The sequence below is a fragment of the Phascolarctos cinereus genome, unplaced genomic scaffold (assembly GCF_003287225.1).
Source record: "Phascolarctos cinereus isolate Bilbo 61053 unplaced genomic scaffold, phaCin_HiC Scaffold_9;HRSCAF=440, whole genome shotgun sequence".
NCBI classification, from domain to species: Eukaryota; Metazoa; Chordata; class Mammalia; order Diprotodontia; family Phascolarctidae; genus Phascolarctos; species Phascolarctos cinereus.
In genome coordinates this window covers 253398541-253415178 of record NW_027556402.1, presented here as the reverse complement: position 1 = coordinate 253415178, position 16638 = coordinate 253398541, and the positions used below count along the sequence as shown (strand labels likewise).

The 16638-nt window shown below is 50.7% G+C and overlaps 1 protein-coding gene across 9 annotated transcripts in view; it reads left to right on the top strand.

Moving 5' to 3' along the window:
* RAB3IL1 (RAB3A interacting protein like 1) overlaps positions 1–16638 on the top strand; it is a 62342-nt gene that overhangs the window by 15226 nt on the left and 30478 nt on the right. The window contains exon 1 of one of the 9 annotated variants that reach the window (XM_020968436.2): positions 5109–5691. The exons of the other annotated variants lie outside the window; for them this stretch is intronic. Within the exon in view, the coding sequence (XP_020824095.1) occupies positions 5681–5691 (11 nt within the window). The 5' untranslated portion in view covers positions 5109–5680. Of the gene's footprint in view, positions 1–5108; positions 5692–16638 lie in introns of those variants that run through there. 9 annotated transcript variants of the gene reach the window in all.

Sequence of the window (16638 nt, the reverse complement as noted above, 5' to 3'; positions counted from 1 at the left end):
CGAGAGACTAGAAAACCTTCCCTTCAAATGCTAGATTGATAATCCCACGATTCCCCCCATCTTTTCCTGTCAAATTCCTACTCATGGCTCAGCTGGACCCAGAGATGTTTCCTCCAGAAAGCCCTCCCTGATAGCTCCCTGGCTGGGAATACTCTTTCCCCCTCAGACCTCCTACAGAGATGGGTTCTGACCCTCCCTCTTAGATGTACTTGCCTGGTAAGAAATAGTCCGTGTTCTAGTTACATGTATTTGTACTTAGAGATCCGTGTGCCCAGGAATGTTGGTTGAATGAATAAATGAGTCTGGGAGGGTAGGAGGGAAAGTCCCCCAGCTGGGTCCTTTGCCGCCCACCCCACAGGCTCAGGGTGGTCAGGTCAGTCCCAAAAGGTCAAGGGGTGTTCCTGATGTCAGCTTATATTTTATAACACTTCACACTTCACAAAGTGCTTCCTTCCAACAACCATGAGCTAGGCAGCCCCGATGCCTTTATCTCCACTTCACAGATGAGGAAGACGAGGCTTAAAGAGATTACCTGACTCACCCAAGGTCACACAGCTAGTAAGTAACCTGAGGCTTGAACCCAATCCCTGATGCCAGGTCTAGGGCCCTTCACCATTTTAAAGGAGAGTTAATTCAGATGAGGAAAGAGGAGGATGGGAATGAGGATGGTGGACAATGACTGGCTTGTTATTTATGCTTCTTTGTTCCTCTCTGGAAAGGAAGCTGGGTAGTAGAGTAGTGGCCTGTGGCAAGCTGGTCTGGGATTTTTCTGGTGGAGCCCCTCGGCTCAGCCTTGGAGTGATCTGTTTGTCTCCTGTGTGAAAAACGAAAAAGGTCTGAGCTGTGCCCCTGCTAATCTTCCTTCTCCCCTCCCCTCAGTGCTGCCAAAATGACATCCCTGAAGCCATGGTTCTCCATGTCTAGAGTGAACTTTCATTGTTACCGCTTAGAATCCTGGGCTTCTTTCAAAGCACAGCTGCCTTTTACCCACCCCCACCCCATTAATGCATCCTCCCTTTTGAAATTATGTTTATGTACTTGGGTACCAGGGGTCACCAACCTCGCTCCCACCCCAAACTCTTGAGGACAAGGCCAGTGTCATTTTGTCTTTGTGGCCTCCATCCCTGGCACACAGTAGGTATCACTGAATATTTATGGAATTGAAAAGGGCCAGCTTTCTGCATTGGCATTTGAGGCTGCTTTGTCCCCAACAGATGCCCCACCTGAAATGTTCTCCTTCCCCTCCCAGCCCACAGTACTGATTGTGTTTTTGCATCCCCTTCATTCCCCAGTATCCCCCTCCTAGAGAGCCATCCCTTCTGACAAAGAATGAAGGAGAGGGGGGGGAAAGCAGTTAAAAAATGAACCAGCGTATCTAAAGGTCTGGCATTACAGGCCATCCTCTGTCCCCGCAGTCCCCCGCTTCTTCACAGAGGGGAATCTGCCTTCTCCGCCTCTCTTTTGGAGGCCTAGCTTGGCTGTTATAATTTCCCAACATTCACTTCTATTGCTCATTGATAATTCTCTTCTTTCCACTTACCTCGTCTTCGCCGTCATTCTGTGCATTTGTTTTGTGTCTATTTGCTTTCATGATTCTGCTTTGTATAGGTCCATATACTTCTTATACTCTTCTGTACTCATATTCATTTCTCAGGGTGCAGTAATATTCTATCATCTTGACATATTAAAAATTATAGTCATCCCTTCCACACTGAAGGGGTTAGGGGCGCGGTGCTCCCCAAACTGGAAAATCTGAGTAAACTGTTTTGGCCGTCCCTTAGTACCAGAAAAGAAGTCCGAATTTTTCTTTTTCTTTTATGGGGTGTTTACAGTACCTTATTGCAAAATTTGGGTTAAGTATTTGATCATATGTAGGTATATTTGGCTGTATGTAGGTCAATGCTAAGTAAAAATACTACCTTTTGTTAGTGTTGTCTGCTGGCTTTCACATTCCTTTTGCAAACTTTAACTTTTTACTCATTTTAACTGTAAAAAAGAAATTGTGTGTATTTATGGTATTAAAGATAAAATATGTGGATATTATATAATGCTATACATATACCTAATGCATTTCTGAGTTTCTAAACTTTCTGTGCTGTCTGCTGGCCTTCACATCTTCGTCTTCAGCTTCTGCAATACTTTAAAAAAAATGTCCTTTTGATTTCTTATGCCCACCTTTGATATATTGAAACTTGGATGGGAAAAGTCGCAAGTGGAAGGGGCGACTGTAGCTAATATTTGCTAAAGCACTTCGCCAACCTTTAAGCATTATATAAACGCTAGTTGACATTGTTCTTATTCCTATTGATAACATCTCAAACGTGAAGCCCTAAGCATAGTGCCCTGCACCTAGTAGGTGCTTCCAAACTAAATGTTCACTTCCCTGCCATTATCATGGGGCATCTCCTTTTCCCCCTCAGTTTTTTTGGTTTTACAAAAAGTGCTACTATAAACAACACTTTTATATATATATATTTATATATATATATATATATATATATATATATATATATAAAAATATATATATTTATATATATATATATTATATATATTTATATATATATATATAAATATATATATATATATTTATATATATATATATTTATATATATATATTTATATATATATATATTTATATATATAGGACTTCTCTTTCCATTTTTTTTTTACCTTATTGGAGTATATGCAGTATAGCAGTGGGATCTCTGAATTAAATGGTGTGGACATTTTAGACACTTTTTTTTTTTTGGTGAGGCAATCAAGGTTAAGTGACTTGCCCAGGGTCACACAGTCAAATGTCTGAGGCCAGATTTGAACTAAGGTCCTCTTAACTCTGAGGCCGGAGCGCTATCCACTTTGCCATCTAGCTGCCTCTAGACACATTTTTAAAAACATGCCAGTGATTCCAAATTAAATGCCCATGTTATTTTTTAAATAAAATTTTATTGATAACCTTTTATATTTTTATATCACCTACATTTCCTGCTGTATCTTTCCTCCTACCTGCTCCGACAGAGTCATCCTTCATAGTAAATAATTAAAGAGAGGAAGGAAAAAAAAGTTTGGCCTAACTAACCACCCCCAGGGTGGGAAACCTTCGGCCTCAAGGCCACATAGGGCCCTCTAGGTCCTCAACATCGCTGAACAAATCCCCTTCATAAAAGGATTTGTTCCGTAAAACTTGGACTCAGTCAAGAGGCCACACTTGAGGACCTAGAAGGCCACGTGGGGCCTTGAGGCTGCAGGTTCCCCACCTCAGAACTGACCAGTCTTAAAGGGCTACCATTCTATGCAGTGTTCCACCCCTGTGGTCCCCCACCTCTGCAAAGAAGGAGGAAATTCTCTTTTCCTCTCTCCTTGCTGGGGCCAGGCCTGGTCATTGTAATTTCTCAGCATTTGGTTTCAGTTGTTTTGTGCCTCTTATTCTTCCGTTTTTGCACTGCTGTGTTCACTGTGACTGACTGCTTCCTTCACTAGGTACCAGTTCATTCTAGAATTTCCATGCCTCTCAACTAGTTGCTTCACAGCTCTTTGCCTCAGTTTCATCACCTGTAAAATGGGGATAAGAACAGGACCCACCTCACAGGGTTGGTGTGAAAGCTCAGATGAGGTATTTACAAGGTGCTTAGTCCAGTGCCTGATATACAGTAGGCACTACACAAATGCCTATTCCCTTCCCTTGCCCTCTTAAAATATCCATCAGTTCTTATGGCACAGCAGTGTGTCATCTTCACGGAATTCACTGTAGCATGTGTTTATTTGTAGCATATCGAGTCTTGTGTGTTACAGTGAAGGTCAGAGGTTTGGGGGGGAATGAACAAGGTGCTGCGGAGGGGGGTGGGAGCTCAAAATTATGCCACGGGAGGAACCATTGAAGGAGCTGAGGTGTTTAGCCAAGAAAAGGCAAGGCAAGGCAATGGGACAGATGTCTTCAAATATTTGAAGGGATGTTCCCTGGAAGGAGATTAGCTTTGTTCTGATTGGACCCCAGAGAACAGAACTGGGGGTCATGGGAGAAAACTGCAGAGGCAGATTTAGATGCCATGGAAAGAAAAGGGAGCCACCCTCAGGGTGGGGACCTCCTCAGGAGGCGGTGGGCTCCCCTTACCTGGAGCTCTTCAGGCAGAGGCTATTGAAACACCTGCTGCAGATGTTATAGAAGGCGATTGATTCCTCCTCAATGCCTCTGGGGTCTACTCCCACCCAACTCTGAAATGCCATGTCACTAATAATTGTGTGAGGATCAGATGAGATAAGATTTGTAAAGCATTTAGCTCAGTGTCTAGCACACAGGAGGCTCTACATAAATGATTATTCCTTCCCCCCCCCCCCACACAGGAAGGGCACTTTTCAGTTTTTCAGAGAAGGCACAAATGAAATGCTTCCTGTGGACTCTGAGAAGGACATCAAGCTGGATAGGGAAGGTGGTTATGGGAGAAGAGAGGGTCTTGAATACCAGGATGAAAGACTAGATTCCATACAGCACTGGGGAGTCATCGTAGACTCTTGAGCAAGGGATTTTAAAAAATCATGCTTTAAGAAGCTCAGTCTCGCAGTGGGAGAGACAGCCAGCCCAGTGTGTTTTGTGAGACAGAGCTCTGGGCTGGCAGGCAGGATAGGTCTAATCTTGATTCTGCCACTAGCTGTGACCTTGGGCAAGTCACTCGCTTTCTGAGGCTCAGTTTGTGGTCTGTAAAGTGAGGGGGTTGGGAGGAGGCCAGATGAGCTCTGAGGTCCCTACCATCTCCAGATAAGTGATCGAGGCTTACTCATCGCCTCTTCTTCTTACTCATGGCTTACTCATCACGTCTCTTCTAGCGCGGTCACTGGCTTTCGAAGGTCTCTCCCAGCTTTGACTTTCTGTGATGCTCTCGTCCAGGAGCCCAAAGACTTTGGCTCAGAGGAAAGACTTGAGGGGGACGCTGATTTTTTTGAGGGGGCCAGAGAAGGATGGGTAATTCTGCCCTGAACGTCCTGAGTGCGGATGCTCTGGAGGAGACTGGGCAGGGCGGGGGGGGGGGTCGCCCGGCTGAGGAGGGGGTGGGGATGCTGGGCAGGAGGCGGGAGCGAGATGCCCACGCGGGACTGCGGCTAGCCGGCTCCTTTCCCGCACCCTCCCCGGGCAGGGGACGGGCAGGCAGCCTCTCTGGAGAAAGATGCCTGGGCTGGTCCAGTCCTAGACCGTCCTCCACATGCCTGGGGTGGGGTGGGCTGGGAGGCGGGGGCGAGGGCACGTGTGTCCTGCAATCGGAGGCTCCCCCTCCCTCCCGCGGCCACCCCCACCCCGCGCCCGCCCCGAGGTCACGTGACCCTCCCCAAGTCACCGCCGCCAGCTCTGCGGGAGAGCCGAGAAGAGCCGAGCGCAGCAGAGGCTAACGGAGCTGCCGGGCGGCCGGGCTGGGGCTCCCGCGGCGTCAACGGCAGGGGCAGCGGCAGGGTCACGGTCACGGTCAGGGCCAGGGGCAGGGGCAGGGTCGGTGCAGCAGAGTCCCAGCTGCAGTTGGTGCGGCCGCGGGAGCTCGGAGGGCAGTGCATCCCCGGTGCCCGAGGGGCGGGGACCGCGGCGGGCAGGGATGCGGCGGCGCCGCCGGGGGCACTGAGCGCCCGGGACCCTCTGTCCGCGCCCGGCCGGCGGTGGCTGCAGCCCAGGAGCCGGGAGCAGAGGGGGAGTGGAGCCAGCATGTGGAAAGGGTAGGTCTGGAATCAATTTCCTCCCTGGACCCTTTGGCCGACTGCTAACTTTCCTTTGTGTGGGCGCCTGGTGCACTCCCTCCCTCCCTCCGCTCCTTTCTCCTCTCTGTCTGTCTCTCCATCTCGCTCTCGCTCTCTTCCTTATCTCTGTCTTCTCTCCCCACCGCCTTCTCGTCCTGTCTCTTTTCTAGCCTCCTGTCCCCTCGCCTCCCTTTCCCCTTTCCCCTTCGGCTGTAGACTGGTGGGACCCAGTGGTGATGGGGAGGAGGGAGGAGGAGAATCCTATAGCTCGGAATGTCACAGCTAGAAGGAACTTTTAGGGTTCATCTGGGAGTTTTACAGATGGAGAAACAGAGGCACAGAAAAGGAGAGTGAGTTGCTCAAGAGAGCCCTTCTGAGAATTCTGAGACCCTCCAGGAAAGAGTCAGAAACTGTCCCCTGGGGTTCCCTCTATGATGGTTGGTCCCCCTTTTCCTTAGGGGCCTTCCCAACTTTCCCTGCCTAGTTTTCCTACCCTCCAACTCTCCCTGATCCCCCTCCCCCTCCCCAAGGGCCAGGAGGATAGAGCTGCTGAGAGCAAGAGAAAGTCAGAAACTGGAATTTTTCATATTCCCACATTTCAATGCCAGCTTTTGACAAGTGTGAGATTAACATGGAAAGGTCAAAGGACCTCAGCTTTGCTGGTTCTAGTTTTGTGACCCTGAACTGGTCATCCCCCACCCCTTTCAGAGCCGTCAGAGCCTCACTTGTTAAGTGAAAGGATTAGGCCAGATGACTCCTAAAGGCCCCTGATTCTAAGGTCCTTTTTTGCTCTGCTTGTCTGTGTCCAGAGGTCCCTTCCAGTTCTGCAAAAGTTCAGATTCAGTGAGATAGAGGAGGAACAGATGGCACTGGGAAAGAGGGAGGAAAGGCCCTTGGGACGGGATCTTGGTGGTCCTCTCCCTCCTTAGGGAGCTCACCTAGGGACAGGATACCTGGATCCCGGTAACATAATGTGTAGGGGGGGCGGAGAAAAGGATGAAGAAAGAGGTTGTGGGAAAGGGGAAGAGGAGCAGAGAACTATCTGTTTTTAAAATCTGGATCTGTCATTTCAACACAGAGAGCTCTCAGTGAGAAAAGTCCCTCTACCAATGCATGTGAGTGAGTTCTGCAACCTAGCAGGCATTAGCCGGGGGTCCTGAGAGGTTAGGTGATTTTCAAGGGTCATATAATTCAATTTTTAATCAAATTCAATTCACTAAATCTTTTTAAAGCATTGGTGATACAAAGAGGCCAAAGACAATCCCTGCCCTCAAGGAGCTTACAATCTACTGAGGGAGACAGCATGTCGACAGAAATATACAAAGCAAGCTATAGAAGTCGGAAATAATTAAAAGAAGGCCAGGGCTAGAATTAAGAGGGGTTCATGAGTGGATGGCAGGGGTGGGATTTCAAGCCAGGTTTTCCTGTCTCCTCGTCCGGCTACCCACTGACTATGTCATGCTGCCTCCCGGGAAGATAATAAGCATCGTAACTTATACAGAAGTAACTGGGGACACAGTGGATAGTGCTGGGCCTGGGGTCAGAAAGATCTAAGTTCAAATCTGACCTCAGACACGAATTGTATGACCCTGGGCACTCACCTGCTTAACTGTTGTTTGACTCAGTTTCCTCAACTGTAAAATGGAGAATCATAGTAGCACTGACCTCTCAGGGTTGTTGTGAGGGTCAAGTGAGGCAAGGTTTGTAAAGTGCCTGGCACACTGTAGGAGTCAGGTAAACGCTCATTCTAGTTCCTTCCCTTCCCACTTAAAGGTTTACATTTGATTCTTGCAGCAACCTCGTATTATTGTCCCCATTCCACAGAGAAGTAAACTGAGGCGTCCCAAGGTCACCCAGTAAGTGTCTGAGGCTGAATTCATGGCCTGTTCTTGACTTCAAGTCTTCAAGTTCGGTACCACTCTACCTCCTGCCCATTCAGATGCTGAATATTCCTCAAGAATGAGGACCCAAGGACATGACAGAGGAGCAGGAAGGAGAAGAATCGTAGAAAAAAAGTCAGAACCCAGGGGATCTTAGGACACAGAATATTAGGGATGGCAGGGACTTTAGAACATAGAACATGAAATGTCAAAGCTGGGAGGGACCTTAGAATGTGGAATGTTAGGGGGTGGGAAGGATTTTATTTTTTAAATTAAATTAATTTTTTCATCAAGCATTTATTAGGCACCTACTGTGTGCCAGGCACTGTGCTAAGAACTGGAGGATACAAAGAAAGGCAAATACAGTCCCTGCCCTCGAGGAGCTCCTAGTCTAAGGGGGGAAGATGACAGGCAAACCATGCTATTATACATCAAGAAAGATACAGGATAAATTGGGGGTAATCTCAGAGGGAAGGCATAGAAATGAAAGAGACCTGGAAGAGGCTTCTGTTTGCCTTCTGTCCCCCACCTGAGTAGAAGAAGAAAGATGAACAAAGCCCTCGTAAAAATATGTCTAGTGGAGCCAAGCAAATTCTGACAGTGGCTGCGTCCAAAAAAACGATGTCTCAATCTTTGAGTCTGTCACCTCTGGCTGCTGGTGGGGCCCAGCCTTCGTCCTCAGGCCCCTGGAGCTGAGGCTCTTTCAAAGCTGGTTTGTTTTTTTAAATAATGTTGCTCCTGTATTATTGTATAATTTGTCCTCTGGTTCTTGCACTCTGCGTCAGGTCTGGGAAGAACATAGGGAGTCAGAGCTGGGGGGCACCTCAGAACATGGAAGGTACTGAAGAACACTATGTCAAAACTGGGAAGGGCCTTAGATCATCAGAGCTTCCTGGCAGGGACCTGCCTCCTAGTCTTAGAAGGAGGGTCAGGAAAGACCTCCTATAGAAGGGATAGATGCCAGGGAAGGTAGCTGGCTGCAGGTCATGGCTCTGGTCTGGGTACTGGTGTGGAGGGGTGTGTGTGTGTGTGTGTGTGTGTGGTGTGTGTGTGTGTGTGTGTGTGTGACACCAGGTGGAGAGCTGGGCTCTGTACAGGCTCTCAGCACTCCCTTCTGTCCCTGAAGAAGCCAAATTTGTGGCCAGAGCGGGGAAGGCTCCTTGACATAGGAGGCCAGGTGGTCCCTGCCCTGTGTTCCAAGTTGGGGTAGGCCCTGGCTCTGCAAACACTTCTCTAGAATGGAGCCAGCCAGTCTAGACGAGCCTCTTCCCACGCCCCTCCTGGGAACCCCACTTCCTCCATTATCTGTTCTTGGGGCATCCCTTAGAGACCAGCAGAGGAGGGATGGGAAGACTTCAGAGGAGGCCAGAGGGAGACAGTTTACTCAGCCGGACTTTGGGACCCTCCCCCCTACACAGACACACATCCTGTTTTCGGCTTCGACCTGGGAGGGGCTGGCTTTTAGAAGTCCAGCATTGCGGCAGGTGGAGGAGAGTAAGAATGTCCCCAGGTAAAAAGTCAGGTCAGAGCGGCATTTCCTGAGGCTTGGCCCTCCTTGGCCCTGAGCAGGGGCCCAGCTTCCTCCCACCCTTTCTTGGTTCAAGCCTGAATCCTGTTCCCCAGATAAAGCTGTAGCTCCTCAGTTCTGGGAAGGAGGAGAGGAAAAGAGGCCTGCAGTGATGGTGTGGGTAGAGTAGTGGACTCTGTGTCTTGAAGGCCTGACTTCGAATCCAACCTCAGGCACTTATTAGCTTTGTGAACAGGGACAAGTCACTCAATTTCTCTAGGCCTCAAGTAAGGTCCCTTCTGGCTCAGAGTCTAGGTACTGTGGGAAAAGGAAGTTCAGAAGCTAAGGGACTGCTGGCATCTCAGTTGGAAAAAAGGCATTTATTAAGCATCTCTTTTTCATTCATGTCTGACTTTTCATGAGCCCATTTGGGGTTTTCTTGGCAGAGATACTGGAGTGGTTTGCCGTTTCCTTCTCCAGCTCATTTTACAGTTGAGGAACTGAGGCAAACAGGGTTAAGTGACTTGCCCAGGGTCATACAGCTAATAAGTCTAGGAGGCTGCATTTGAACTCAGGTCTTCCTGACTCCAGGCCCAGTGCTGTATTGACTGTGCCATCCAGCTGCCCTATTAAGCACCTCCTCTGTGCTTGAAGGAACTGTGGTTGACTTGGCAAATACCCTTGGGAGACCAGTTTCTGCCCTTCAGGAATTTACCTGTGGGCAGTTTCAAGATGCAAGATAATACATGATATTACAAGATAATCCAATGTTTGTGGGCAGGGCCTTAAGAAATGAGTCCAGGAAGGCTTCCTGTAGGAAGTGGCATTAAGCTGAGTTTGAAAGGAGCCAGATTTTCCAAGGGGCAGGAGTGAGGAAGGAGAGCCTTCCAGGAAAGAGTGGCAGCCTGGGCAAAGGCAGTGAGGTGGGGGAGACTCAACCAGGGAATGAGAAGCAGGTGGGTGGCTGGAGCGTAGAATGTTTGGTGGGCAGTCGGGTGATTCACCCACCTTGAAGGGTGGTAGGGGGCTGCAGCTAGGTTGTGGAGGGCTTTGCATTTTGTCCTAGAGCTGGCGGGGTCCCGGGAATGAATGACACGGTCGGACCGTCCAAGTGGACGATGAGTTTGGAGAGGGAGCCTCTAGAGGGCAAGGAGACCAGCCACCAGGCTCCTGCAGTGGGACAGGAAAGAAGCGACGAGGGCCCGAGGAACTGAGAGCATTTATTAATCACCTGCTGGGTGCCAGCCGTTGTTCTAAGAGCTGGGGATGACAGAAAGGACAAAGCCAAGCCTGTAAGGCCCTCACACACCAATGGGGGCCGTGTTCTGAAGGGCGTCGAGAGCCAGACAGAGTTTGAGCTTGGTTGTCCTCCAGAGCTTTGAAAAAAGCGGCAGCCCTGTCATTCTGCCGGGCGCAGGGGCATGGGACAGAACGGACCCTTATTGCCACAAGAAAGGCAGTGGAGGGGTGCAGCCCCTCAGCGGGCTGAGAGAAAGCTAGAGGCTTGCTTCTGGGGCTCTTGAATAGATGGGAGTGTGTGTGTGTGTGTGTGTGTGTGTGGTGGAGGGAGAAGGAATCATCTTAGCTTGAGAAGAAAGTGGTAGTGGTGTGAACCCTCCATGGTGATGTAGGATGTATTAGATACAGGGAGGGTGGGCAGCTGTGTGCCCTGGATCCTGGGCTCTAGGACACTGGCCGTCTCCTAGGGTTACAGCTGAGCTGGAGGGGACCACATAGGTCATTAAGTCAACCCCCTCATTTCACAGAAGAGACTGAGGCACCAGACAAGGTACTACACCAGGGTGATACAGAGGGTGGAGGACAGTCTGGATCATTAAGCATGTAGGTGCTCAGGACATGCTGAATGAACGAATGAAGAGACATCCTCTTTGATAAGTCCATAGGTCACTCCTCTCTCTAGGTTTGTGGGACACTGTTCTCCCCTGATTCTCCTCTTACCTGTCTGACCTTTCCCCCTGCGTCTCTGTTGCTGGATCTTCAGCTCACGTCCGCTAGCCGTGCCTGTTCCCCAAGGCTCTGCACCTCCGAACCTTCTTTTCTTTTCTCTAGTTGTCCATGATCTCTTGGTGATCTCAGCAGCTCCCGTAGGATCAATTATCATCAGCACAGAGATGATTCCTGTACCCTGCCTTCACCTCCCTCCTGAGCTGCAGCTCAAGTCACCAGCTGCTTTTTTAGATACCTCGAGCTGGATGATCCCCAGGCTTTTCAAACTCAGCATGTCCAAAACAGAACTCATCACAGTCTCCCCCCGAAAAGTGCCCCTCTCTTCCTGCCTTCCCTTTTGTAGCTGAGGACACCACCATCTTCCCAGTCACCCAGGCTTCCCTTCACTTCCATAACCAGTCTGTTTCTCAAAATCAGCTTCCTTCAAATCTCGACAGAAGACCCTGCCTTCCCCCTTCCCCCCCAAAAAAAGGCTGGTAGTGCTTTCCCTCTGAGGAATTCACATTTCTATATCATAGAGATACATATTTATTGGCCTGTTGTCTCTCTCATTGGAATGCAATCTTCTTGAGGATGGGGACTGCGTCTTTGGAAACTCTCCAGTACTTAGCACAGTGCCTGGCACATAGTAAATGCCTGGATGACTGCCCCTTCTGGTCCCAGATCTGCTGAGGATGACCTGTGTGATCTTGGGTGAATTAGTTTCCCTTTCTGGAGAAACCAGGCCTCAGTTTCCTCATCTGTAAAATGGGATTGAACTTAGATTGCATCTGAGGTCTGCTCTAAATCTAGGCACCTGCTACCTTAACGGGGGGAAGAACAAGGTTGATGGATGAATGAAAAAAGCATTTATTAAGCACTTAGTAGGTGCGCAAATTCTGCACTAAGTAAGCTTTGGCAGCATGAACACGGAAGTGGACAGTCCCTCCTTTCAAGGACCTTCTCCTCTAATGGAGGAGACAACGCAGAGAGGTACAGAGGGGATTCCTGCTTTGGAGGTGGCTTGTCCTGAAGATGTTCTGAGAGGTCTCTTTCCATTCTGAGATTCTGTGATTCCCAAGGTTCATCCCCTCATAGAACAATCATAAGTTAACAGTGCCTTGTACATAGTAGGTGCTTAATAGATGTTTGTTGTTGAATGAGCTCTCTCCATAGCATTTGGGACATTGCTAGGCACATTGCCCTATTGCAGAGACTCATTTTATACCCGTGATGCGTGGCATAGAGTAGGTGCTTAATGTTTGCTGAATTGAATTGATTCTGAAGACCTGGAGGCAGGGCACTCAGGCCCAAGCCTGTTTTTGTTTTTGACTGGCTGTGTGGCCCTTGGCAAGGCCCCTTTATACCTCAGTGTCCCCAGCCAGTCAGTGGGGAGGGTTCAATTCAGTCTGAGTCCACAGGCATTTATTAAGTGCCTGCTGTGTGTCAGGACAAGGTCTCTACTGCAGCCTCCAACTCACACGGTCGGCGTGAAGGCCAAAGAAGTCCCTTATTTTCCCATCGCCTTGGGCTGTGATGGTGTCTCCCCGGAGTAGGGAGAATGCCAGCATCAATGGGAGGGACAACTCCCTGGATCTGGGCTCTGCCACCTCCCACCTCTGAGACTGTAAGCCAATCTCTTCCCCTCTTGGGTCTGAGCCTCAGTCTTCTCCTCTATAAAATGAGAGACATGGGTTAAATGAGCCCTAAACCCCACCCCAGCTTTGATGCTCTGTGCTCTAAGGACCCTCCTAGCCCTGACATGCTGTGTTCTAAGGGCCTTCCAAGCTCTGACATGCTGTGTTCTAAGGACCCTCCCAGCCCTGGCATTCTGTGTTCTAAGGGCCCCTCAGCTCTGACAGTCTGTGTGTTCTATGCTCTGAGGTCAGTCTCTCCTGGCTCTGACATTCTGTGTTCTAAGGATGCTCCCAGCCTTGACATTCCATGTTCTAAGGGCCTTCCAGGCTCTGACATTCTGTGTTCTAAAGGCCTTCCAGGCTATGACATTCTGTGTTCTAAGAGCCCCTCAGCTCTGACAGTCTGTGTGTTCTGTGACCCAAGGTCAGTCTCTCCTGGCTCTGACCTGAGGCTGTGTACGGCTTTTGCTCAGAAACCTGTGGGAGCCCAGTGACTGCCAGGCAGTGCTGTGGGGGAAGGGAGCTGCGTCTCCCAGGCAGAGCCATTAACATGAGCCAGACTTGGATCTTCAGGCTGTCTGTGGTTTCTTGAGGCTGGGGCAGCTCATTAAGCTGCCAACATCCATCCCTTTTGGACCAGGAGATATCATGCCCTCTCTGGGCTGTGATCTCCACCCCCACCCCCATCCTGCCCCCAGTACTTACAGGCAGAACCCGACCTTGGACAGAGGATGGCTCACATTTCTGTGGCCGGTCACAAATGACAAAGCGCCCTCCTCATCACAATGCCTGCAGGGAATACAAACTTTTATGAGGCTCAGGAGAGGTCTTGTGACTTGCCTGTAAGCGTGATGACCCCAGTTTTCATCACTCTGATGTCCAGCTGTCCTACTGTCCTAGAGGACCTGGGGAAGCTTGGAAGGGCTGACCTTACTGATCTTATGAACAATCCTTCTCAACAGCTTGACTCATGGACCCTGAGCAGGGCCATAACTAGGGCTGGGTAACTGAGACTTTGCCTCAGGGCATCAAATTTTGAGTGAGCAGCTGTAGTCCTGTAGCTGCACAAATAAGGCCGAAGAATTAGTTCAAATGGGAGGCTTTGATTTTAGCTCATTCTGTGCCCTGCACCCCAGGCTCCAGTTTGGCTAGTTAGAGCTCTGGGCCCCTGAGGTGGGGTCGTGGAGGGTGGGGACAGGTGGGCTCAGGGAGAAAGCTGTTCCCACGTGGACCCAATACCAATGATCCACTAAGGCCAGGGCCAGACTTGCCCAGAGAGAGGCTGTTGCATCAGGAGCAGCGTCATTACGCTCCCACTTCTCCGGCGATTCACACAGCGCTCTTCTCATCACAGCTCTGGAAGGGAGGGGATGCCAGCATTGCTAACCCCATTTTACAGATGAGGAAACTGAGCCTAGGGCCTGTGCTAGGTGCCGGTCAGTGGCCAAGCACAGATGAATGAAGTTCTTCGTGCCCTCCAGGGATCACAACTCAGAACTGCTGGAGACTTGGACCAAAAAGTGAGGATGTCCAAGGTAATAAAGCCAGAATTTGAATCCAGGCCCTGCAGGGGGTCTCCTGGCATATAAGAAGTGAATGAATGAGTGAAAAGAAATGAATGGGAAAAAAAGCATTTTATCAAGTACTGACTTACTACGGGCCGGGCCGAGCGTTACCCTAAGTCGGGGCATGCCAATATGAAAGTGAGACTGTCCCTGACCTTTTCAGGGCATACATTCTAGTTGGGGTGGGGACGGCACACGTGGGGGCATGGTGGCCAGGAGGGGGGTTCACTTGGGGGAATTTGTGGATAAGCCCTTCAGCAGCCGTGGAAGCACTGAGGCGACGATCGGTCCCAGGCTAAGAAGGGGGGCGCCTGCTGGGAGATGAGAGGCTGGCAGGGCAGAGGGGGCTGGCTCACTCACTCCCCCACCATCAGGAGCACAGAAGGGCTATCAATCCCTGCGTGACGGGTTCAAGGGCAGTAAGTGATATCGGCGGGCAGGCAGGAAGGGCAGAGATGGTTGGAGGATCAATCCCATCACCTCTCCCTCCCCAGGGGAGCCCATGCAGACAGCTGGCTCTGTGCGGCTGACAGATGTGGGCAGGGAGGGATTGGCAGGAGACAGCATTGGAAGGTGCTTGAGCCCTGAGCCACCGCCTGGCCTCGAGGGCCGCAGAAAGGCCTGCTGTCCTCCCTCTTGAAGCACCCAAGTGGGGATTTGTGGGTGCCAGAGGTAGAGCTGGAAGGGACCTTCGAGGCCATTTTACAGATGAGGAAACTGAGGCCCAGGAAGAGCATGTTGTGGGTAGCAGAGCCTGTTTGGAAATGGGTTTTTTGATCCCCAAGCCTGTTCTTTCTCTCACCCCACAGAGCTCTGTGTTCAAATGTCGCCCCAGCGGGCACTTTCTTCTGTGGCCTGGGGCTCTAGTCCCTTTCTCCTCCTGCAGGATTGTGGACTGCTTCCCTCCCTCCCAGAGGAGAGGGTGAAGAGCAGGCCTGGCAATGACTTCAGAGGTCATTGACTACACCCCCCTCCTATGGGGAAACTGAGGCCTGAGAGGTCTCCTGTGGCCTGTCATGCTGTACATACAATTACAGAATCATAGTGCTTCGGGAGTATTGGTTCCTAGCTCTAGAATTGTAAAGTGCCTTGGAAGCCCTTTTCTCCAGCCCCTGCATTTTATGTATGGGGAAACTGAGGCCGGGGCACCTAGGGCAGATCTAGATCTGGAAGGCCACCTATAGTCCAACCTTCTCACTTTAGAGAGGGAGAACTGAGGCCCGGGAGGGGAGGGACTTGACCAGAGTCACGCAGTTAGTGGGATTCGAACCCAGGTCTTCCTGACTCTGGTGTTATCTGCCCTATCTTGATGCTACTACTCAATCCTGCATTTTGTGCTTCTCACTGGTGTCTGGTGCTCCAGTCTGCCGAGCCAGCCCTCGTCCTAGAGCCTTTCCCTTCCCAGCAGTCCCATGGCCCATTCCTAGGGCGGCCGGTCGGTGATGCTGGGATGGGAGCCCAGCCCGTGTTAGCTCATCATATAGCGTCATCGGGGGCCTGGCGAGGGCAGCAGCCTCAGTGAGGCTGACCCTGGGCCCTCAGGACAGGGTCTCCCAAGGTGAGCTCTGGGTAGGCCCACTCTGGGAGCCTGGATGGGCTTATGGCTAGGAGACGGCCCTGGAGGAAGATTCCGAATGTTTCCGGACGGGCCCCTCGGCCTCCGCGGGGGCAGTGAGTCAGGACCTGGGAACCCTCTCGTTTTTTGTTTGAGCTTTTAACAACAGTAAGACAAGCAGAGCACAACACTGGAGCTCTTTACAAAGTGGGGCCGAGGAGGGTGTGGGCCGGGGCAGAGATGCAGGATCGCACTTTTCCCTGGCCCAGGCACATTTCCTGAGGAAGTAAACCAACAAGGCCTTTTCCTGAATAAACTGCTTGTGGCTCTCTTAAGGCCTGGCTGGATCCTGGCCCTCCTCCCTGCCCCCACTGCCCTGAGATGCTGACCAAGGCGAGGGCGGGGTGGGGCGGGGTGGCCCTCACCAACCCCCTGGTTGAGCAAATCGCCCTTCCCATCCTTGCCCAAGCAAGGGACACAGGGGGCCCTTCTCCCATCAGAGGCTGGGGGCAAGGTGGGGGGCTGGGCAGGGCATGGTCTGGCCACTTATTATAGTAACATTATTCCATGAGGTCCCAGGGGCCCGAGCTCAGACCAATGATGGAAGTCAGAGCAGCAGAGGGGAGCTGCAGATAAGGAAGAACTTTCTAGCAATCAGAGCTGTCCAGCGGCAGAGCTGGCTGCTTCTGTGGGCCCCATTAGAGATGCAGTGATTCCTGCCATCAGTGGGTCGGTGGGTTAGGCAACAATTAAAGTGCCTACTACGTGCCTGGCACTGTGCTGGGTGAGTAGATCTTCAGATTTCGAGCTGGAAAGGAACCTTAAAGGTTTTCTG